General features: G+C 64.6%; 1 protein-coding gene across 1 annotated transcript; it reads right to left on the reverse strand.

The window, feature by feature from the left end:
• Positions 1 to 1444: 1444 nt before the first annotated feature.
• TNFAIP2 (TNF alpha induced protein 2) lies at positions 1445 to 12412 on the reverse strand. The gene is made up of 12 exons (XM_062181190.1): positions 12379 to 12412; positions 9569 to 9930; positions 8711 to 9347; positions 6857 to 6971; positions 6604 to 6726; positions 6300 to 6400; positions 5645 to 5743; positions 5135 to 5258; positions 4211 to 4333; positions 3821 to 3976; positions 3543 to 3664; positions 1445 to 2577 (listed from the first exon to the last, which is right to left on the reverse strand). Exons 2-12 carry the CDS (start codon positions 9915 to 9917, stop codon positions 2436 to 2438), a joined length of 2091 nt encoding a protein of 696 aa, XP_062037174.1. The 5' UTR covers positions 9918 to 9930; positions 12379 to 12412; the 3' UTR covers positions 1445 to 2435.
• Positions 12413 to 22047: the final 9635 nt, after the last annotated feature.

Below are 22047 nucleotides of genomic sequence, written 5' to 3' on the forward strand. Positions count from 1 at the left end.
ACAAAGCCTGCCCTTCTGGGCCTTTCCCGGGGAAGTCACCGAGGTAGAGCCGGGCACCGGGCGGAGCCGTGGGCCACCCTCCCCAGGCGGGATCACACTTCCTGTGGCCGGCTAACGCCCTCCCTGGGTCGCCAGAGGACTTCTCTCCTCCACGCTCGCCCCGGGGGTGCTGGAGCGATCAACCCACGGGAGGAGCGAGAGGATCTAGGCCGGCTGCCCCCAGGGGCTCGCTCCCCACGGGCTCCACCAGGCCGCCCAGTACCACAGCAGGGGTCTCCCACTCTACCCCTCAGCCCCACCCCTTCGACCCCCTGCTTCCTGCCGTGTGGGCTCCCCCCACCATCTGGCCGGTGCCCAGGCGCTTCCTGAAGGACCCTAGGCCACACGCATCCCAAGCCCTAGAACTGCTGTGGTGCTGAGGAGGAGCAGGACCACCCTCCCTGGTCACCCCTGGACCAGGGACCCCTCTGCCCAGAGCTTCCCGGTGCTGAAATAGTCCAGAGCCCACCCCCTCCCACCCCCCCTCATCCCCAAGGAAGGGTGGAAGGGCGGAAGGGCGGAAGGGCGGAAGGGCGGTGGGGAGGCCCCCAAGGGCCCCCACCCACATTGCCAGATGAGGAAACAGGCTCAGAAGGGTGACAGGCATGGCCTCAAAGCTCACTCCCAAGGGAGGAGGGTGTGGACAGTGTTTAGGGTGCTGGAGCCTTGGGAGACTCCACACCCACCTGGGAAGACCCAGTTAGCCCAGACCCTGGGGACCAAGCCCCGGACTCCCACCCCACTTTGCAGCTCCCCAAAGAAACCATTGCACAGCCATTGTGGAAATCAAAATTTAATAACAAACTGTAAAAACCCAGATCCTGTCCAGACTACACACATACAAAAGTAATACTATAAAAAATAATATTAATAACATCAAACAAGCCGACTCCTACAAACGTACAAGGACCTCAGTGCACGGTTCACACCAAGTTTTGTAAGGCAGTACCTGGGCGGGGGAGGCCAAGTCCGGCCGGGCTGGGCTGCCAGCAGTGGGGGCCGGGTCCTCCGGGGCCCGCCCCCTGGCAAGCCCTGGGGAACGTGGCCGGGCTCAGGGCTCAGTGATCAGTCTTAAAGGCTCTGGGGGGGAGGGAGCAGAGACCCAGCAGGGAAACGGAATCCAAGTTTTCCACGGTGAGGGGGATGGAGGGAGGCTGTGGCAGGCAGAATAAGGGAACCCCGACGCTGTCATCCTGACCCCGACGCTGTCATCCTGACCCCGACGCTGTCATCCTGACCCCGACGCTGTCATCCTGACCCCTGGAGCCCGGGGCTCTGTGAGGTTACACGGCGAATGGGACTTAAAGTTGCAGATGGAATTAGGGTTGGTTTTCATCTGACCTTAAGGTAGGGAGATGATCTTGGATTCCCTGGTGGCTCACAGCCACCCCGGCCCCGGCCCCCCCCCCCCCCGCCCTGCTCGCGGACACCCCCTGGGGCGAGAGAGGCAGGAGGGGAGGTGGTGAAGGGATTCACTCGGCTGTGGCTGGCTCTGAAGATGGAAGGGAAGCAAGGCCGGAAATAGAGGTGGCCCCTAACAACAGGAGAAGACCAGGATGCGCATCCCCCCCCCCCCCCAGGAGGAGCGCAGCCCTCCCGCACCTCGCTGTGCGTCCCCAGCCAGCCCGGCTCTAAGCCCTTGTTTTCATCAAGTTGGTGGACAGCAGCAATAGGACGTATACCAGGGGTTGAGGTTGCCCCGCCCCTGCCCAGCCTCAGCCACACTTGCAGGTGGCTGCGTCCCATCAGGTCCTGGGCCTGGCTGCTGTGGTCACCAAGGCCTCCTGGGGACCATCCCTGGGGGAGGCAAGGGGATCCAGGCCAGGGAATCCGGGGACACCCTGGACATGGGCTCTGGTGCTGGCTGTGCCCTCAGCTCACCTCAGGCCCCCACGTGCCCCTTTCCAGGCCCCAGGTGAGTTCATCCCCGCCTCCTTCCAGTCCAGGTCTGTCTTTGATCCCAGCTCCTGTGGCCTGGACTGAGGGAAGCAGGAAGAGTGAGGCTTGAACCCCGGCCCCAGGGAGCTCAGGATGGCCTAGGAGAGGGACAGCAGTGAGGCGGACTGTGGGAGGGCCCTCTGCACGGGAGGGGCCCGGGATCCCTGGCCCCAGGCCGCGCCCTCCCTCCTGGCTCTCAATCCGCTGTGGTTTTACAAAGGCCTTCTCAGATGTTGCCTTGGTGGCTGCCACACAGGGTGCTCCTGCCCCCGCCAGAGTCCTACCGAACCAAGGTCTGTCCGATTCCACTGCCCAGGGGCCCGGCCAAGGTCAGCAGACGCAGAGCAGGCTGCAGGAGGCCCGGAGGGTGGCGGAGCCAGCACGGTGTGAACCGCCCTCCGTCGGGTGGGTGCCCAGGGGGCGTGGTGCCGGCCGAGCAGGGCAGGAGGCAGGAAGGGCTAACCGGCGTTTATAAGGGAGAACAGGGACCTGGAGGGCTCCTGCGCCGCCGAGCGGACGTCCAGGATGTTTCGGATGCTCTTGGCCTCGCTGCTCGACAGGTTCCCCTTGATGGCCAGGATGGCGCTCAGGTGGCTCTTGCTGAGGAGAGGAGGTTCTGTCGGTCCCAGCCCAGCCTCCAGGACCCCCGCTCTCAGCCCTTCCCGGCTCCCCGGGCTCCGGGCAGTGCCCCGGGGGCCCTGCGGCCAACCCCTACCCACGTGGGAACCTCGCTCCCCTGCCCCCCTGGCCACCTGGCCCCGGGGAGCAGCCTAGCTCCAGCCCAGCCTCTGGGTCTCCGCTGAACAGTCATGACCCCTGGATGGTTTCCCAGTGCTGAAATGGGGACCTGCACCTGGAGCTCTTTGCCTGGGAGCATCATTACTGCTGGCCCTCAACAGACAGCTCCACCAGGGGGCTGAGACCTGGCTGCTTGGTACCCGACTGCACCCCGGTGCCTAGAACAGACTGTCGGGTGATGGTTGGGGTCCCTGGGCGGGCGGACGGAGGGTGATTTTACGAGTGGGCAGATGAATGGATGGGTGCAGTAGATCAGCCAGGAACGGGACTGGGCCAAGATGGGTCAAGCCCACTCAAGCCCACTCAGATTCCCTCCACCACATCAGAGGACCCTGCCCAGGAGCAACACTGCCAGACCCTGGGGCAGCCAGAGGCCAAGCCTCCACTTCCCAATAGGAGCTCCAGGGCCCAGGGCATAGGTTCCAGCCCCCAAGGGGCCCCAGGCTGGGTGAGTGGTGGACACTGGTCTCCCCGGCCTCAGTTTCCCCTGAGTATCAGGGGAGAGCAGGGGCTGTGGAGCAGACGGCTTGACTTTGTCATCCTGACTCTGGCCGCACCTCTTACGCTCTGCAGGCCCTGTCTGTGGCCGCCTTGCGGGGCTGCCGGGCGGATCAAAGCAGCGAACCCTGGTACAGATCTCAGCACGGTGGCTGGTGTGTGCTGCCAGGACTCACCGCGGCAGAGCATCAGCGTCTGCCCCCGGAGCACAGTCGGGCCTGGCAGGGCCATGCTGACCATGGAGGCCCTGAGGGACCCCTCACTCTCACCTGAAGTCGGGGTAGCAGGTGGCATACATGGCCACCTCGATCTTGATGGCACTGGGGTCTTGCAGGCGAATGATCTCAGCGAGAGTGGGGAGGGCAGCATGCAGCCAGGTAGCGGAGGAACCCTGCAGGCACAGATCTGGGTGAGACCCCCGCAGACACGCCGGGGCCCAGAGGGGCTCAGGTCAGTACCCGGGCAGGCTTGGAGAGGCCCTAGAGGGCTGCCTTGGGCCCCGAGGAGCTGGGGGAGCAGCAGCAGCCCACCCTGGGGCAGGGCTCACGTGCTGAGTGCAGACGCGCTGGATGACCTCGGCGTTGGCCAGCACGTGCCTGGCCAGCTGCTGCTGCTGCTCGGCTGTCTTGAGCACGAGGCGCCGCTTGCTCAGGCGGATGATGTACTCCTTCACCAGGTGCAGGTGTACCACCTCCATGAGCTCCTGCGGGCGAGGGCCAGAGCCGTGTGGGCCAGCCGGGGACCGGGAGGCCGCGGAAGCCAGGAAGTCAGGGAGGGGCAGGTGCTAGAGCAAAGGCGTGCATGGGGCGCATGTGTCCGCGTGTGTATGTGCACGCACGTGTGTGCTCGTGTGCATGAGGGAGGACACACACGTGTTGGCACGTGTGTCCAAGCTGCCCCACGCCCCCAGGCCGCGCCAGCAGCCCAGAGCCCTCACCTCCCGTAAACAGTCCTGCAGTTCCGAGAACTCGGGCAGCCTTGCAAGCACCGTGCCGACGATCTCCTCCAGGGTCTGTTCGGGGGCGGCCCAGCGCGTCTGCGTGAACCTTTTGAACAGCGGCTGGGCAGGAGACGGGCAGGAGGTCTGGTCACGCCCTGGGCAGCGAGGGCCACCAGCCCCAGAGGCGCAGACACCACCCACCCTCGCCCGTGTGGGAGGCGCCGAGGGACTCAGGGACTCCAGGGAAAGCAAACGGGCTGCAGGTCCTGTCCACAGACAGGAAGTGGAGGCGGGACCATGTTCCCTTCTCCAAGGTCACCCAGCTGTGGCTCCGGAGTGAAGACAGCCCGTCTGCCGGCCCCGAGGCCTTTTCCACCGCCTCCCTCTTAAATAAATAAATTCCTGCATAAACAAGGCCCTGTGCTTGGCTGCATCTGTGAGACTGGTGCCAAGTCATCCGGGGTCACCGCTGGGCCTTCAGCGCCCGCAGGCCTCCAGCCCTGGACACTGGGCAAGGAGCCCCTCCTCTTCCTTTCAGGGGACCCTGTCTCATCCTCTGGGCACTTCCAGGTCCCCAGCGGGTGCGACTGGGAGCTAGGAGTTAGGTATGGGGCCGGGGGTGGGCAGCAGGGCCTGGGGGAGTCGTGGAAAAGGGTGCAAACGTGGGGACTGGCCTGGCTCGAGATGGGGAGGCTTCCGGGTTCCGGGGGGCGGGGGGAGTCGAGGACGGGTCAGGCCAATGCCCAGGACAAGTGGTTGGCCAGGTCAGGGGCCCACCGGTGCCCCATCACCAGGCACCCCCAGCCTCACAGAGCTTACCCCCCTCACCTTTGCTCCTGCCATGCCCCCCTCCCCGCAGCCCCCCCGTGCCCTCCCTCCGGCGCCAGGCTCGGGATGAGCCCCAGGGAGAGACCGTCCCACCTTCAGGTCGGAGAACAGGCTCTGCAGCAGCGCGTCGAAGCCTTGGCTCTTGAGCTCACTCAGGGGGTCCAGCAGGCGGCTCGGGGGGTCCTGTAGTGTCTGCCACTTCTGCTCCACGGATGTCCTGGAAGGCGGAGGCGGGGCGGTCACCAGGGAGTCGGACCTCCACAACTTCACCCTGAAGCCTCGATGGCTCCGAATCCCCCTTGGGGACATCCACGCCATCTGTGTCCCCGGCACGCACCGACACCACACCCGCTCTAGCCGAGGGCAGGCTTCTTGGCCTCTCAATGCCTCACCTCGCCCACCTGCTTCCCAGGTGCGACCACTGTGGCCACTTCACAGCGTCCACAAGTGGCAAGAAGAGTTCTTGACCCCATCAGCGCGGTAAACGTGTGGGCTGCCCCCCGGCACTGCCGACTCCCTTTGCTCAAGCAGTCCCTCCTCCCCTCCAGTGCCCCCTCCCCAACACCTTCTCCCCAGTACACAAGCCCCTCCCAGCACCCTCACCGGAAGGACGGGCAGTTGTTGATGTTGGCAATGACATTGGCCCTGTAATTTCTCAGCTGTCTGCCTCTCTCCAGAAATTCGGCAAAGCTGGCCTGGTAGCTGGTGGAGCGAGAAGGGTACGTTTGGGCCCGGCACACACAGGCTAGCACAGCAGCTCTCCCTGGGCGAGCAGAGGGCTTTTCCATTCCTGCCCTGCTACCAACAGCCCAGGAAGGGGCTACCACCCCCGCGCCACGTCAGCGGCTGCACACACTCAGCCCCCTCCAGGGCTGCCACCCCCCACCAGGTCTTGCAATTGCTGGGAGACTAGAAGGGGCTGTGATTGACACAGGTCTTCGGAGTGGGGAGGGAGGCAGCCAGACAAGTCTGGGCATGGAGATGGGGGTGGGGCGGGGGCGGGGGGCCGTCGTGGGAAGGGGCAGCAGAATCCTCAGCTCCCCACGGCCATCCTCTTGGAATCCGGAAGCGGTTTTGCTGCTGGAAGCTCCCATGCTGATTCTGGTGGAGGTGGGACTACCTGAGGCTCTCGTGCAGGGTGGGAGTCGGGCAGAGGGAACAACAGACCCTGCCTGGGAGGGAGCTGATCGAGCTGGGACCTTGGAGGCACGGGAGGGGCATGGCTCTGGGAGAGCTGGCTGCAGGGACAGACGCCCACCTCCTCAGGAACTCGGCCAGCTCCACCAGCAGCACCTTCTGTGTCTGCAAGCCCAGGTCAGGAGTGATGCTCTCGGCCTTGGTCTGTCCCTGGGAGACGATCTGCAGGGGTGGGGAGAGGGCGGGTGTGAGCTGAGCTGGGGCCCAGTGGGTGGGCTGCGGCCGGGGCAGGGAGGCCAGCCATCCTGCCCAGGAGCCAGGGGGGCATCTGGAGAGGGGATGTGCACGCAGGTGGGAGTGATGAGCAGGCGGGAGTGATAAGCGCCTGCAGGCACTCGGGCTGTCCCCGGGCCAGGCTCTTGTACCTGGATGATGTCGATAGCCAGCTCACTGTGGCAGCGGCCGTCCAGCCTCTGGGGGGCCACATCCTGGGCCCAGCGCTGTGACTCCAGCTCCAGGGCACGGGACATCAGCTCCTTCACGTTGGCCTGCAGGGGAGAAGACGCACAGGTGGCTGTAACACTGACCAGCTCACTCCGCACACCGCAGGTCTCAGCCGAGCACCCTGCCCGGCTCTGAGCCTCCTGTCTGGCTCCTTCCAGCCCCTCCCGGACTCACCACCTCGTTGGACAGGAATGTGGCCTCCAACAGCCGGATCTGCTGGGCGGGCAGGAGGCTCCCGAGCCTGAGCCCCTGCAGCTCGCCTGCCAGTTTGGGGCTGTTCAAGATGTCGCTGTGGACAGGGCGAGGCTGGCATGAGGAACCTGCACCCACCCAGCGCCGCCCATCAGGCGAGAGCCCACCTCCTCACACCCTCCCGCACGCCACAGTCCCCACCTCGGATGACTGGGCCTCATCTGGCCGCTCAGTCGGGTGTCAGGGCGCCTCCCATACTCCCTCATCACCCATCCTCTCAGCTCCCCCATTTGCCCTGAAATCCATCGGCTTTAGCCACCCTGGTCCTCGGCAGGCCACCACCAGTTGTGGCAGGACCCCCACCCCTGCCGCCGCCACCTTCCCTGCCCGCCCCTCCCTAGCAATGGCTCCTCCCCCAAAGCCTCCTTTCAGATCGAATCTTCCCCAGCAGGGCTCCCCTCTCACACAGAGAACCCAACACCTGGGGAATCTCGCCAGACCTGCCCCCCGCCCCGCCCCTGCCAGCCCTGCTGTGCCCAGGGAGTGGGCCGGTCTGGACAGGAAGGGCTCCCCCGACCTGCTCCCCTCCCAGAGCTCCGGGGGAACCTGCCCAGTCCTGGCCCTTCTGGGGGAGCCTTTGTGTGTCTAAGGGTAAGAGGGACCCTCTCCGCCCCTCGGCCGGTCTGGGCAGCTGTGTCTCTGTTCCCCACACTTCTGGCCACTCAGGCCTAAACAACATCTCCCTGGACTCCCCTCCCCGGGCTCAGAGCCCAGCATGGCCTCGGTTTCTTGCTTTGCTGACCACCCTGGGCCTGAGCTCACGATGGCCAGAGGTGCAAGTGCATTGGTGAGTCAGGACCAGCCGGCAAGAACCGGCCTGGGGCAAGGCTGTCTCCCGCACAAGCCCGGCCCTGGGAGCTGCTGATCCTTCACCCGCTGCCCGCACTGGCCCCTTCGTGTCCCTCCCGCACCAGCAGGACCTGCTGGCCGCCCAGGGGCCCAGGACCCTCAGACACTGCTCATTCTGTCTGCGTCTCCAGGCGTCCTTCCTGCAGACTTCACGCCAGGGCCTGGGGAGAGCAGGGCCGAGTCCTTCCAAGGGGGGCCCTTCCCTCCCCCGCCCTGCCCGCTGGCCTGTGCATGCACCCCTGCGGCTTGTGCGAGTGATGGGCTCACCCGGGAACAGATGGAGCCTGGGCCAACTGGGCGGTGCTGGAGGCTGGAGCCGGCCGAACACCAGCTCCCACCTGGGGGCTCGAGGCCTTGGGGCCCACCCTGCCATGGGCTCACGGGTGACCCTGCACAACAGGTCTCTTTCCAACCCAGTGCCTGGTCCTAGCCTGACCCCAGAGCCCACAGATACATGCCAACACTGGGCAGGCCCTGTTCGGCTCCCAGGATGCCCCCGGGCCCAGCCGCAGGCCCTGGGAGATGATACAGCTTTTGCAGGGAGCAGCAATGTCCCTCGCACCTTCTCTGCCTGCCAAGTCCCTCCCCTTGGCTGACTCCCCTGCACCCAACAGACGGTGGACTGCTGCCCGGGCTGGGGGATGCGGGGCCCCGACTCCTGCTCAGGGCGCCTCCTGGGTGCTCACTGTCTGCTGCAGCCCCTCCCCAGGTGGTAGGTTCACAAATGAATGACCGAGTCCGGGCCGTGCTCTGTGCCTCAGTCTCCCCAACTGTAGACTGCAGCAGAGGCCCAGAAAACCAAGGGTTCCAGGAGCAAAGCAGCCCCGGCCCCCTGCAGCCTGTGCCCTGGAGCCCCCGCCCCCAGGGTCAGCAGCTGTGCCCCCCCACCCCACCCCCCCCGCCGGCAGAGCCCAGCGCCCTGCTCACTTGGGGTAGAAGTTCTGCACCCAGACCAGCAGCATGTAGATGTCCCGCTCGCACAGCTCGAACTGCATCAGGGCGCCCAGGTGAGCGGCGAAGTGCTCGTGGTAGCTCTCGGCGTAGGCAGCCACGACGCCAAACTCGGCGGGGAACACCGGCTTCAGCCGCTCGGCCACGGCCTCCAAGTCCTCCTTCATGGTGCGGCCCATGTGCAGGAACGCGCTCTCCGTCTCCGAGCGGCCGTCGGCGCCCGCGGCCGGGCGCCGGCTCAGGCGCTCGGCTGCCACCTCGGCCACGCCGCGACGCCACAGCAGCAGCCAGCCCCGCGGGCGCGTGGGCGCCAGGGCGGCCGCCCCCGGCACGGGCTCCGCGGCCACCTTGCTGTCCTCGCGCTCCTGCTCGGCCAGCACGGCCAGCGCCAGGCGCAGCCGCTCGGGCGCCGCCTCCAGCGGCCGCCGCAGGACGCCCAGCACCTGGTCCCGCAGCAGCACGTACAGCGCCTCCACCTTGCTCTGGCGCCGCACCAGCTCCTCGGCGCTCGTGCCGCCCGCGGCCGCCGCCGCCCGCAGGCCCCGCTCGAGCGCCAGCAGCGGCCGCGCTGCCTCCAGCCGTCCGTGCTCCAGCGCCGCCTTGAGCTCCTCCACTGCGGCCCAGAAAACCGTGTCGGCGCCAGCCACCCTCCGCACACACCCGCAGAGAGAGGCTGAGCCGCAAAGGCGCGGCCGGAGCAACGCCCTCCCACCTCCACCCCCCCAGCTCCCAGGGTGGGCGCATGGGCACCCTCCGAGCCCGCCTTGCCTGCCCTCCCCTCCCGTGGCCCCAGCCATGACCCAGGACCCGGTGCTGCCCGAGACCCCAGCCTACCCGTGGGCAGGCGGCCTTCCAGCCCCGGCCTGGCCTCCGGCTCCGCCTCGGGCTCCGCCGAGCTGGGCTGGCCCTTCTTCTTCTTCCCTTTGGTAAACACGCTGAACATGGTGGCCAGTCCTTTGGGCCTCTTCTTCTTGGCAGCCTGTTCTTCCTCCTTATCCGGGGCTGTCCCAGCCTCCAGGGGTGGGGGTGGCACCAGGTCCTCAGAGGAGGCCTCCGACATGGAGGCTTCTGACTCTGCCTCTGATGGGGAGCGCAGCTTTGGGGGGCTTCCGAGGAAGTCGAGGTTCCCTGGTCCAGGCCGCTGGCCTGGAGGGCCCTGGAAGAAGGTCATCATCTTCAGCATCACGGGCTCAGGCCTGCATGGGGAGACGGGGGCAGAGTCAGGGTGAGCAGCCACGGCGGGGGGCGGGGCTGGCTGTGGGCTCAGCCGGGAGCATGGACTGGGCTGTACGGCCACCAGCTCCCCTCCCGGTCCCGGATGAGCCCTCACTCTGCGCCTCCCTGCCTGTCTCCTCTCCCGCAGCTCCTCTCAGACCCCAGGGCCCCTCCAAGCTGCTTCCGAGGCAGGGGAGAGGCTGGGGACCCCAAGCCTCCCAGAGGCCAATCCATCCTCTCTCCAGGAGGGCTTCCATGCCCACCTGGGCTGAACATGGACACTTGGGGGGTCACTTTCCCCTAGATGATACAGTGTAACCACTGTTCACACTGTAGTCGGCACTTTAAGCACACAGAAGATGTGCGCAGGTGCTATGCATTTTGTACAAGGGACTGGAGTATCCACGAAGTCGTGAAACCAATCTCACGTGGCCACCCGTGGACGGATGTACTTCCCGGCAAACTACCCTCCGGGCAGAGAGAAGAGACGGCAGGAAGTCCCTCCCTGGATTCCGCGAGCCCCAGGGGAGAGGCTGGGTGCTACCTGGGACCAAGCAAGGGCAGAGGTGTGAAAGGTCGGGCCCCAGCTCACAGAATCAGAAGCCGAACGCAGACTCCTGCCCTGTCCCAGGCCCCTTCCCCACCTGGCCCAGTTCTCACTGCCGTGAGCTGAAACACAGCGGGCGCAGCGCCTCACCCCCTGTGCAGCCTCGAGACCAGGCCTACAGAAACCACGGGACCCCCAATCTTCGGGAAGGTGGGGGGTAGGGAGAGCCTTTCACACATCAACAGCAGCCAGGAGCTCAACGAGGCCCAGAGCTTCCCGAGGCCACGGCAACGCGGGCCGAGCATCCGGGCTTCCTGACGGCCGCCCCGCCCTGCTGCCAAGCGACGACTCCATCGCCACAAAAGCTCCTCTTCCCGCCCCTCCTGGGTGCCCAGCCCATCTCTTCCTCCCCTCATCCATCTCTTCACTCCATCTCCTCATTCCGCTCCAAAGTAGGCAGACTCCCTTAGGTCAGCACCGGGCTGCAGAGCCCAGCTTGTCCCCGCGCCATGTCCCCCGGCACCCTGCTTGTGGTCGGAGCAGGGCCGGAATCACAGGAGCAGAGCATGGCCAACACCCAGCACGGGAGCAGGCAGGGCTGGGGGTCCTGGTAGCAGGGGTGACCCATAGCCGTGGTCCGCCCGCCTGTCCCCTCAGAATAAACACAAGCTTCGTCTCGTGGTCACTCGGAGCACCCTGCAGCGGCACTCCCGGGTCACACGGGACACAGCCGGGAGGAGGGACTGGGGCTACACGTGGGAGAGGCAGTGCAGGCACGGGACTGCGGTTAGTCCTCTTCCCACAGCCCCCGCGACGCCCGTCCTCCGAGGGGCTTGGCCAGAGCCACTTGGGGAGCAAGAATCCCGACTCCCCCCTACTCCCAGCCCCTCCATTTGCTCGCACTCCTGGACCACAGCGTGGTGCCAGCTGGGCTGAGAGTACCATGCCAGCCAAGCAGGGAGGGTGCTGGCCGCCCTAAGCCATAGTCACCAGGGGGGAGGCACAAGCATGTCTGCCCCACCCAGCCAACGCTGCCTGCTTCTCCTCCCATGCCAGGCACCCGCAGGAGCTGGTCTGGGAGGGGGACTGTTCAGCCCCACCCTGGCACCCAGGCCTCAACTCTGCTCGCCTGGCGGGGGCGGGGGGGGGCCCCGCCAGCAGTGCTGCCTGCAGGGTCCCACACCTCCAGTACCCTGCCGCCCCAACACGATTCGCGCATGTGCTGGCCGGGTGAGGGGCCGCTTCCTTCCCAGCCCTGGGACACCAGCCCCTCAGCCTCAGGTCTGGCAGCAGCCCCTGGGCCTGGGACCAGGTCCTGGGCAGCGGGAAGAGAAACTGTTTGGCCTCAGAGGCAGGGCTCAGCAGAGCGCCACTGGACATCCCCTTTCTTCACAGCCTGGGCTTCAGTCTGTGCAGTGGGACACCCCTACTCCCAGCGCTGCGGGCGGCTGTGGCAGGACGCTGGGCACCCAGCAGGGCCTCAGAGGGGGCGAGAGTCCTGTGTCCCTGTCTGCCGGCAGGCCCGCCCCACCTCCGCAGGAAGGGGTCAGCTCAGTCCGGCGGGGTGGCGCCCCCACAATGCTCCTGTTTCCCTGAGAGCCACAGGAAGCGCCAGGGCCCCCACTCCTTCTGCCCCGGGCACGGAAAGGGCGATGCGGATGGCCAGGCGCGGGCAAGGAAGTGACCCGGCCCCGGGGGCCCCGGCTGCTCAGCCCGCCCTCCCCTGCCTTGCCCGGGGCGCGAAGGCCTCAGTTTCCCCAGCAGTTGGGGCTGCGGGATCCTGGGGTCCCCTCCCGCCGCGTCCCCTCCGACGCGCCAGGCCCCGCCCTGGGGAGCCAGCCGGCACCGCGGGGCACCCGGGCCGGCGGCGGAGGTCACTTACTGCGTGCTGGCCCGGCCGAAGCTGGCCCCGCCGCGCGCCGCGCCGCCTGAAGTAGCGGCAGGCCCCGCCCCTCCCCGTCCCGCCCCGCCCCGCCCCTGCGACCGCGGAAAACCCGCGGGCGGAGGCCGGGCCGCGGCGCCCGTGGGGTCCCCGTCGGGGCGAGGCGCCGGCCGGGCCGCTGATTGGCTGCGGGGAAGGGGCCCGGCGCTCGCAGCCCCTTCGCGCGTCACAGAGCCGGCTCCCGGCCCCGGGCCCCGCGCTCGGGCGATCGGCACCGACCCGCGCGCGGAGCACGGGGCTCCTGGCGGTGGCGCCTCAGTTTCCCCACCGAAACCCTGGCTGCCGGGGTGCGCCTCGCGGGCGGTGAGATGCGGAGGAGGGCGGGGTGGGGCGGCCCTGCGCGGACTCCCTCCCCGTCCCCCTTGGCGTCCTAGGAATTCCTGCTCTTTGGAAAGGACCTTGTCATCCAGGAATTTCCCGGCCGGGCACAGCTTCCCTTTCTGGCTGGAGCCTCTGCCCCTCCCCCTTTTGTTTGGCCCTTCTTCTCCCGCCCCCCCACCGGCCTGGGCACACGGGTCTTTGAGGCTGGGGAGGAGCAGCGGCGGGGGTGCTTGGAGTGGTGCTGCCCCTTGGGATGGCGACTTCCTCTTCCTCCTGGGGACGCGGCCAAGTGCCCGGCTTGGGTTGCACGACCCTGCCTCCTGTCCTGGGGGAGCTTGCTGGGGCCAGGGGGCAGGAGGACCAAGGGCTGAGCGCTGAAAGCAAAAGCTGCCCTAATTGGAGCAGCACCCAGCGGGGTGGCCTGGGGTTCAGGGCCAAGGGGGGGCTGAGGAGGAAAGGGGGCTGGATTTGGGCGCCCCCTGCCAGCTGGGTGCAGGTGAGAAGTCTCTTGGGACCAGTGGTGCTCTGGGTGAACCCTCCCGGTGTGTGATGCACTGGCTGTGGGGGTAGGGGGAGCTGCAGGTGTGTGTGTGTGTGTGTGTGTGTGAGAGAGAGAGAGAGAGAGAGAGAGACAGAGACAGAGACAGAGAGAGAGAGAGAGAGAGAGAGAGAGAGAGAGAGAGAGAGGGAGACAGGGTGAGTCTGTGAAGGTAGAGACCTGCAGAAGGAGCAGTGCCTGTGCTCCCACTAGGATGGCCCCGGGGGCCGCTGTGGACGCCAGCGAGCGAGAGACCCCTAGAAGCGTTCCCAAAGGGGAGAGTCTGGGTGTGAGAGGTGACTGCGAAAACCAGAGAAACGGGCCCCTAGAAGAGGGGCTCTGTCTGTTCTCCGAATAGCAGCTGTGGGGACTTCGGCTCTGAATACAGCTGGGGCTGAGCCTTCCAAACAGGGGAAGGCCGCGCTTCGTCCAGCGTGCTGCCGGGGAGGCCAGGGCAGGGGACAGGCCTTGCCAGCCCCACAGTGCGGGACAGCCCGCTCTTTCTTTCTTCCTGTCAAGATTTATTTATTTATTTGAAAGGCAGAGTCACAGAGAGGCAGAGGTGAGAGAGAGAGGGGTGTTTTCCATCCGTAGGTTCACTCCCCAGATGGCCACAGTGGCCAGAGCTGTGCCCATCTGAAGCCAGGAGCCAGGAGCCTGGAGCTTCCTCTGGGTCTCCCTCATGGGAGCAGGGGCCCAAGGACCTGGGCCATCTTCTGCTGCTTTCCCAGGCCATAGCAGAGAGCTGGATCGGAAGTGGAGCAGCCGGGACTTGAACTGGCACCCATGTAGGATGCTGGCACTGTGGGCAGCGGCTTTACCCACTATGCCACAGCACCGCCCCGACCACCCTCTTCCTGAGGAAGCCCACCTCTGGGGCAGAGTGGGGGGCAGCAGCCAAGACCCTGCACCCCACTTCGGAATGTCTGGCTCCAGTCCCTGCTCCCCTACTCCTGGCCCCAGCGTCTTGACTGTGGGCATCCTGGGAGGCCCAAGTGCTGAGGGCCCCGTGCCCACGTGGGAGACCCCGGCGGAGCTCCCGGCTCCTGGCTCTGGCCTGACTGTTGCCTGCATTTGGGAGTGAAGCAGTGGATGTAAGATCTCTATCTTCCTTTCAAATAGAATGAAAATAAATGACTAAAAATTTAAAATGGGAGGGAGAGGGCTGGCATTGTGGCACAGCCGTTTAAGCAACTGCTTGTGACACCTGCATCCCACCCTGGGGCGCAGGCTGGAGTCCCAGTGCCCCCCTCTGACTCGGTTCCCTGCCGATGTGCCTGGGAAAGCAGCAGATGATGGCCCAAAGTACCTGAGTCCCTGTCACCCGCGTGGGAGACCAGGATGGAACTACAGGCTCCTGGCTTCAGCCTAGTCTTGCCCTGGCTGTTGCAGCCGTCTGGGGAGTGAACTACAGGATGGAAGATCTCTTTCTCACTCTGTCTTTCCTTCTCTCTCTCACTCTCTACCTTTCAAATAAATATGTAAATCTTAAAAAAAGGGAAAAAAAAAAAGACTTCTTCAGTTGAGCCAACAGAGCCACAGGGCCCCCGGGCTCCCCACTGCACAGATGGGGAACCCAGGGCCAGGCCCAGCCAAGTCCATGCAAACAGGGACGATGGGAACGCGGTCAGGGGGCCCTGGCTGCCGCCTCTGCAGCTGCCTGCTGGGGTCACGTTGCGCAATCGGCTGCCCGCAGAAAGGACAGCCCCCAGCATGGGCAGGCCCGGTGCCTCCACTGCTCCGCCTCTAAGCTCCCGTCTGGGGTTCACAGTGACGTCCCTGAGGTCCCGCGCCAGGGAGCCCTTCGGAAGCCGCCTAAGAGGTGACAGCTCGGGCACCGCAGGGCAGGGGCTGCTGTCACACCCCTCACAGACCAGGAAGCAGCCTCAAGAGGCCAGGCCCTTTCAGGGGAGACAAAGGCCAGCCAAGAATTCCTCCTCCAGCCGGAAGGGAGATGCTGGTTAGAAGTTCCCAACCAGCAAGCAGCCGGGCCATTCCCCAGCTCTGTGGGGGGTAAGGGCGAGGCTGGGGGCAGTGGGCCAGCTGCACCCAGCGGGCAAGAGCAGCCTGGCTCTGACTCCCCAGACCCGCAGGAGGTCCCCTCCCTTCCCTCTGCTGGGGCACTCACAGCTGACTCTTGCTGTTGTCTAAGATTCTGTTTTTTTTTTTTTTTTTAAGATTTATTTATTTATTTGAAAGTTAGAGTTACACAAAGAGTGGAAAGGCAGAGAAAGATAGAGAGAAAGAGAGAGAGAGAGAGAGAGAGAGAGAGGTCTTCCATCCGATGGTTCACTCCCCAGATGGCTGCAATGGCCAGGGCTGGGCTGATCCAGAGCCAGGAGCCAGGAGCTTCTTCCAGGTCTCATTAGCTGGAGGCTGGATTGGGAGCGCAGTGCCGCCAGGACGTGAACCAGGGTTCCAGTGCAGGATGTGGGCGCCGGGCAGGGCCCCTGCTGCTGTGCATGCCCGCTCCTGTCCCGGGCTGACTGGCCTGTTTCAGTCGATGTCTTCAAGGTTCACCCGTGCTGCAGCGGCATCAGCGTTTCCCCCAGCTTAACACAGAATCACAGCCATGGCACCCAGAGACACGTTCGGGGTGTGTGTGTGTGTGTGTGTGTTTTAAGATTTACGTATTCTTTTATTTGAAAGGCAGAACGTGAGAGGGAGAGAGGGAGAGAGAGAGAGGTCTTCCGACCACTGATTCGCTCCTGAAGTCATCCTAACAGTCTTGTCTGGACCAGGCTGAATCCAGGAGCCAGGCACTCCCTCCAGGAATCCAGGTCTCCCCAGTGCACGGCAGGGCCCGTGGGTTTGGACCATCCTCCTCTGCCTTTGCCGGGAGCTGGTCAGAGGCGGAGCCACTGGGACGCTGGTGCTGCAGGCGGTGGCGTAACCCACACACGCTGGATGCATCGTTTATCCCTGGACGGATGCGTGGCTGCCACAGACAGTGATGTGGTGAACAGGGGCGCGCTCATGTTCGGTCCCTGCTGCCAGTTCTTTGGGGTGGACAGCTGACACCTGCTGACCTTCGCCGGTGCCCAGCTCCGCTCTTGGCGCTTTGCATGTCAGGCACCTGACGAAGCAGTGCTGGTTAACTGTGCCCCTTTCACAGGTAAGGAAACCGAGACACAGATGGGTTCAATCACGCACCTGCAGCTGGAGAGGGAGTCCCTTCACTCAGCACCGTGCCATCTTCTTGTCCAGCGTTGCTCAGTGTCTCAAATGCAACTTGAAAAAAATAAACATAAACATAACTAAAATGCAGCTTGACGCACTGAAGTCAGACTCAGGGCCTTCAGAACAGGCAGAGAGCCCAGATGAAGACACGGAAACTCGGGCCGTCCTTTGCACGTTTTCCATCTTTAACAATAAGAAGTTTCCAACCTTTTTCACTCAACTCCTTGTTCAGCCAATTAGTTAGACTTCCGCGCCCACCTTGTGACCCGGCAGGGCTGGCCCAGCCCTGGCCGGAGACTGGTAGCAGGGCAGGGTGTGTTTGGTGCCCTTCTCTCTGCTCACCCTCTGGGCTGGAGGGAAGCTCTCTAGAGAGAGGAAGTTGGCCCCAGAGGGAGAGGCTTCCCGGGGCAGGGGTCAGCAGGTGCAAAGGCAGGGCACAGGGCTCTGCGATCACAGGGCCCGGGCCGCGGAAGCCTGGCCAGGAAGCAGGGCTGGTGCCCGGATCGCCCAGGCGCGGAGTGCGGCCTGGGGTGGGCTGCCCAGGAGGTGGAACCAGGGCATTCCAGGAGCTCGGCCCCTCCCCCAGCGCGGGCCCACTTCCTTCTTCCCGATGACTTGCACTTCTTCCCGCTCTGCCTTTGCCTGGGCCCAGGGGACGCAGGTGCCCACCGTGCTCTGCCCTCACGGGTCTCAGGCCAGGGCCAGTCCTGGGGCGCTTCCTGAGGCTGCTGTGTCCTGGGGATGCCCCTCTCGCTGACTGCCCGGGCAGAGGTACGTCCTGTTGACGGACGAGCGGTGAGCAGACCCGGAGGCTGGGGCCACACAGCCTGCCCCAAGAGGGAAGTGACTGGTTCAGGATGGCTTGTAGCTGCACGTGGCCTTGGTCAGCCTGCTGACCCGCTGGGCATCACAGGACAGCCACGCAGCAGAGCAGGCGCCACCCTCACAGGGCCCCTTACACAAGTAGGGCCCCCAGGCACGCCGCAGGGGAAGCCGGTTACTTGTCAACAGCTCCTCCCCTTTCTCCCAGGAGGGCATGAGGCAGACCAAGGGCTCTGGTATTTGAGGCCTGAGGACTTCTGCAGGCACCGAGAGCCGGGCCCACCTCCCTCCCTGAGATAAGGCCCTAGAACCAGTGTGGGAGGGCTCCTTGGAGGAGTGGGCCCTGCCAGAGTTCGGGGACGCAGGGGCTCGCTGGGCCAGTCGCACGTGGGTGTCCCCCTCCCTGCACCCGGTTCTCTCCTAGCGGAGCCCAGCCCCTCACAGGGCTGTCAGCGGTGACGTCACGCCTGACTCAGCACCCGCTCCTCCGTCCAGGGCTGCCCAGTCCCAGCAGCCCGCGGGGCCTTCATGGAAACACACAGTTTCCCGGAAGACAGCTGCCGGCTGCTGCTCCAGGCACAGAGGCAGGAGCCCTGGGAATCTCCATACTGCCTGGGGCTCAGCCAGGGCCGAGGGGAGGGAGGCCCCCCAGACCACACAGGGGCCTCTCCGGGCTCCCCAGCCTCAGAGGGGGAGGCACAGTGAGGGCGGCTGGGGGCAGTGACATCTGGGCCCTGGGAAGCTCCCGCAAACTCATATCCGTGTCTGTGCCTTGTGGGGCTGGGCGCGGGAGGAGTGACAACCACCACATGCCTGCCCGCTCCTGCCATGCCCCCTCCCATGGCAGGCAGAGCCCAGCAGCTAGGGACGCGCAGGCACCCAGGGTGCCCGGATCCAGAGACCGATTCTGAGCCCTGCACTGAGCCCATGGGAAGCCAGAGCGCCGGCCTGCGGTGCCCCGGAAACCACAGCACTTCTCCTTCCCAGGCCAGGAGATTCCCACGCTTGGGAAGCCCACCCACAAAATCTGGGCTCGGCTGGAGGGGGGCCGCAGGTTACACTGCTGCTGGTGACGTCCGCATCCAACGTTGGAGCGCTGGTTCAAGTCCAGGCTGCCCTGCTTCGGGCCAGCGTCCCTTGTGGAGCCCCAGCTCCTGGCTGCAGCCTGGCTCAGCCCTGGCTGTTGCTGCCGTTTGGGGAGTGAACCAGCGGTTGGAAGACCTCTCTCTCTCTCTCTCTCTCTCTCCACTCCCTCTGCCACACAGCCTTTTTTTTTTTTTTTTTTTTTTTTTGACAGCATAGTTAGAGAGAGAGAGAGAGACAGAGAGAAAGGTCTTCCTTCCATTGCTTCACTCCCCAAATGGCTGCTACGGCCGGCGCTGCACTGATCTGAAGCCAGGAGCCAGGAGCCAGGTGCCTCCTCCTGGTCTCCCATGCGGGTGCAGGGCCCAGGGACCTGGGCCATCCTCCACTGCCCTCCTGGGCCACAGCAGAGAGCTGGCCTGGAAGAGGAGCAACCGGGACAGAATCGGCGCCCCGACCGGGACTAGAACCCGGTGTGCCGGTGCTGCAGGCAGAGGATTAGCCTAGTGAGCCGCAGCGCCGGCCCACACAGCCTTTCAAACAAATTCTCTTAAAAATATTTGAATAGGGGCCAGCGCTGTGTCGCAGTAGATTAATCTTCCACCTGCAGCGCCGGCACCTCATATGGGTGCTGGTTCTAGTCCCATGTCGGACCCTCGCCAGCAAGGGTCCAACGCAGTCACGACACGGTCACTGTTCATCGGTTCTCAAGGAACTTTTACTTGTGGGGGCAGAAGGAAAGCGGGGAGAGGAGAAAAGAAGAGGAGGGGCCGTGGCGGCGGCCGCCGGCAGTGGTAGCTGCGCCCCCGCCCAGATCCCAATGTCCCTTTATGCTGATATCATCCAATCAGATGGAAGGGTGCGTACAGTCTCAGGTCGAAAGTTCATCTGTTTCACCTGGTTCTTCCTAGTTGTTTATGCAGAGTCCGTCCTGCTTCAACTTCATCTGTTTCACCTGGTTGTTTTCGTAGGCCTTGTGGTCGACCGATTGCTGCAAGCTATACAGATGAGGAGGTTCTCACAGGTGGCCAGCCTGCGGTTCCCCACAGTCCCAGTTGCTCCACTTCTGATCCAGCTCTCTGCTGTGGCCTGGGAAAGCAGTGGAGGATGGCCCAAGTCCTTGGGCCCTGCACCCACATGGGAGACCTGGAAGAAGCTCCTGGCTCCTGGCTTCGGATCAGCGCAGCTCTGGCCATTGCAGCCATTTGGGGAGTGAACCAGGGGATGGAAGACCTTTCTCTCTGTCTCTCCCTCTCACTGTCTGTAACTCTACCTTTCAAATAAAATAAATAAAATCTTTTAAAAAAAAATGAAATAAAGAGTCTTGGGCTCATCAGCGCTTTCTGGCCACCCGGAGGGGCTGCCTGGCGCCACAGCCCAGCCCCTCCCAGGTCCACTCTTCCCGGCATTCCCAGCGTTCCTCGGGCAGGCCCCACGTCCTGCAGGTGACCTGCCTGCTTCAGGAGGGGGGAGACTCTGCCTTGTATCCTGCCTGAACCTTTTAAATTTTGCCCTGTGTGGTTGTATTACTACCCAAAACATTTTAAAGTTAAAAAGAAAAACACACAGTGAAATGGCCCGTAGCTGGGGGGCGGGGCCTGAGCCCAGACAGCTGGCAGGGCCCTGCCACAAGCAGTCCGGAAGTCGGGGTCCCAGAGGGGCGTGGCCGAGGGCTGGTGTCACTTGCTGAGGTTTCAGTTCTCTGCGAGGATCTCCTAGGAGCAGGGCTGGTGGCCCTCCCCCCAGGACTCCCGGCTCCCGCCAGTCCCCGGACGCCACAGGCTCCAGTCCCCAGACCTGGGGCGCTGTGGCGTCTGCCCACAGCGGCCTTGTCTTCCCACAGTGGCTGGCACAGCCTCCCCGCTCAGGTTTCTGGATCGGCTGGGGACAGCCCAGGCCAGGGGACAGACAGCAGGCTGACCGGGACCCTGCAGGCCAGCCGCCGGGGCCTGCTGCAGTTTTCAGAAGAGCTAAGGAGGAAGCGAGCCTGGGGACCCTGAGCCTCCAGTCCCCACCTGTGCGGGGGCCTGCTGAGGACTGGGGCCAGGAAGGAAGGGGCTGGGGTCACCAGGCGAGGAAGGAAGAGGGAGACCCACGTGCCCCCAGCTCCACCCCGAGTGAGCACTGCCTTCCGTGTCTGAAGGAGGCTGAGCCGCAGGGGAAAGGGACCCCCAGGCCCCAGCCTGAGGAGGGCGCAGCTGAGTGGGACACAGTTCTGTGAGACTCAGCCCCCCTGGTCTTTCCTGGGCCCAGTCCTGGGGTGGACACTGATGTCCCTTACTCCTGCCACAGACGCACACGCACACACACCTGAACACACGCATGTGCATACACACGCGCTTGCACGCAGGCCCGCAGGCACCTGCCCTCTGTGCCTTCTCTCACTGCTCTCAGCAGGGCCTAGGCTGGAGCCCCAGGCTCGGGGGCAGAGGCAGCCCCCAGGACACAGGCAGGCTCTGAGGCCATCCTGTGCGGTCAGGGGGTACACAGGCCCCTGGGACATAGGTAGAGCATCCTGCACAAGCAGGCTGTCCTGCAGAACCCAGCCTTCCCCAGACCTGGGGCGTCTCCCCCACACTAGCCTTCTGTATCGGTGAGCCTGTGGTTTTCTCACAGTCAAGTTGGAATCTTCCACCCAGAGCACAGGAGGGGGCTGAGCCCCTAAGGGGAACTGGGCTGTTTTTAAGAGCCCCCTGCTATTGCCATGGGCGCCCCCATGCCAAACAACAACAGTATGTGAACCCCTGTCCAATGGGCACCCCGTAGAATGGCCCAATGGAAGGACAGCAATGCCTTTTTTTTTTTTTTTTTTTGACAGGCAGAGTGGACAGTGAGAGAGAGAGACAGGGAGAAAGGTCTTCCTTTTCCGTTGGTTCACTCCCCAGTGGCCGCTGTGGCACCGCACTGATCTGAAGGCAGGAGCCAGGTGCTTCTCCTGGTCTCCCATGGGGTGCAAGGCCCAAGTACTTGGCCATCCTCCACTGCACTCCCTGGCCACAGCAGAGAGCTGGCCTGGAAGAGGAGCAACCGGGACAGAATCCAGCGCCCCAACGGGGACTAGAACCCGGTGTGCCGGCGCCGCAGGTGGAGGATGAACCTAGTGAGCCGGGGCGCTGGCCGACAGCAATGCCTTAAACACTGTGTACTTCCTGAGAGCCAGTGTCCCACCGGGGCGATCCGCCGGCCTCCTCTCAGACCAGACCCCTCACTCCGGCTCTGCAGATGGAATAAAGCGACTGCTCCTTTCTGCAAATTGTTCCCGAGCTTCCCAGTTCTATACGAAGCTAAGGAGAAAACCCAAGAAGGAACTCGCTCCAGCGACCGCCTTCCCCTCCGCCAGACCATAAGGGGCCTGCAGGGGGAGGGTGGAGAGCACCCCACAGGGCAGAGCCCGGGGCCAGGCACAGCTGACGGGCCCAGATGTGAGCCTGAGAGGCCAGGAAGATGGACCTGACCTGTGAGGAGCCAGGAGGCTGGGCAGGGCCCCCATCCCAGGGGTGCTGCTGGGCACATCTCCCCTCAACGGGGCACACACACACTCTCCCCGGCTGGGTGCCTGGTCAATGAGCCCAGAACCAGCTGGGAGCCACACCCCCAGGCCCCTCCGCAGCGCGTGCCTGGACAAGATGGCCAAGAAAACACCCCAGCCCCTTCACCAGGCCTCA

Source organism: Lepus europaeus, chromosome 22 (genome assembly GCF_033115175.1).
Source record: "Lepus europaeus isolate LE1 chromosome 22, mLepTim1.pri, whole genome shotgun sequence".
Taxonomy (NCBI): domain Eukaryota; kingdom Metazoa; phylum Chordata; class Mammalia; order Lagomorpha; family Leporidae; genus Lepus; species Lepus europaeus.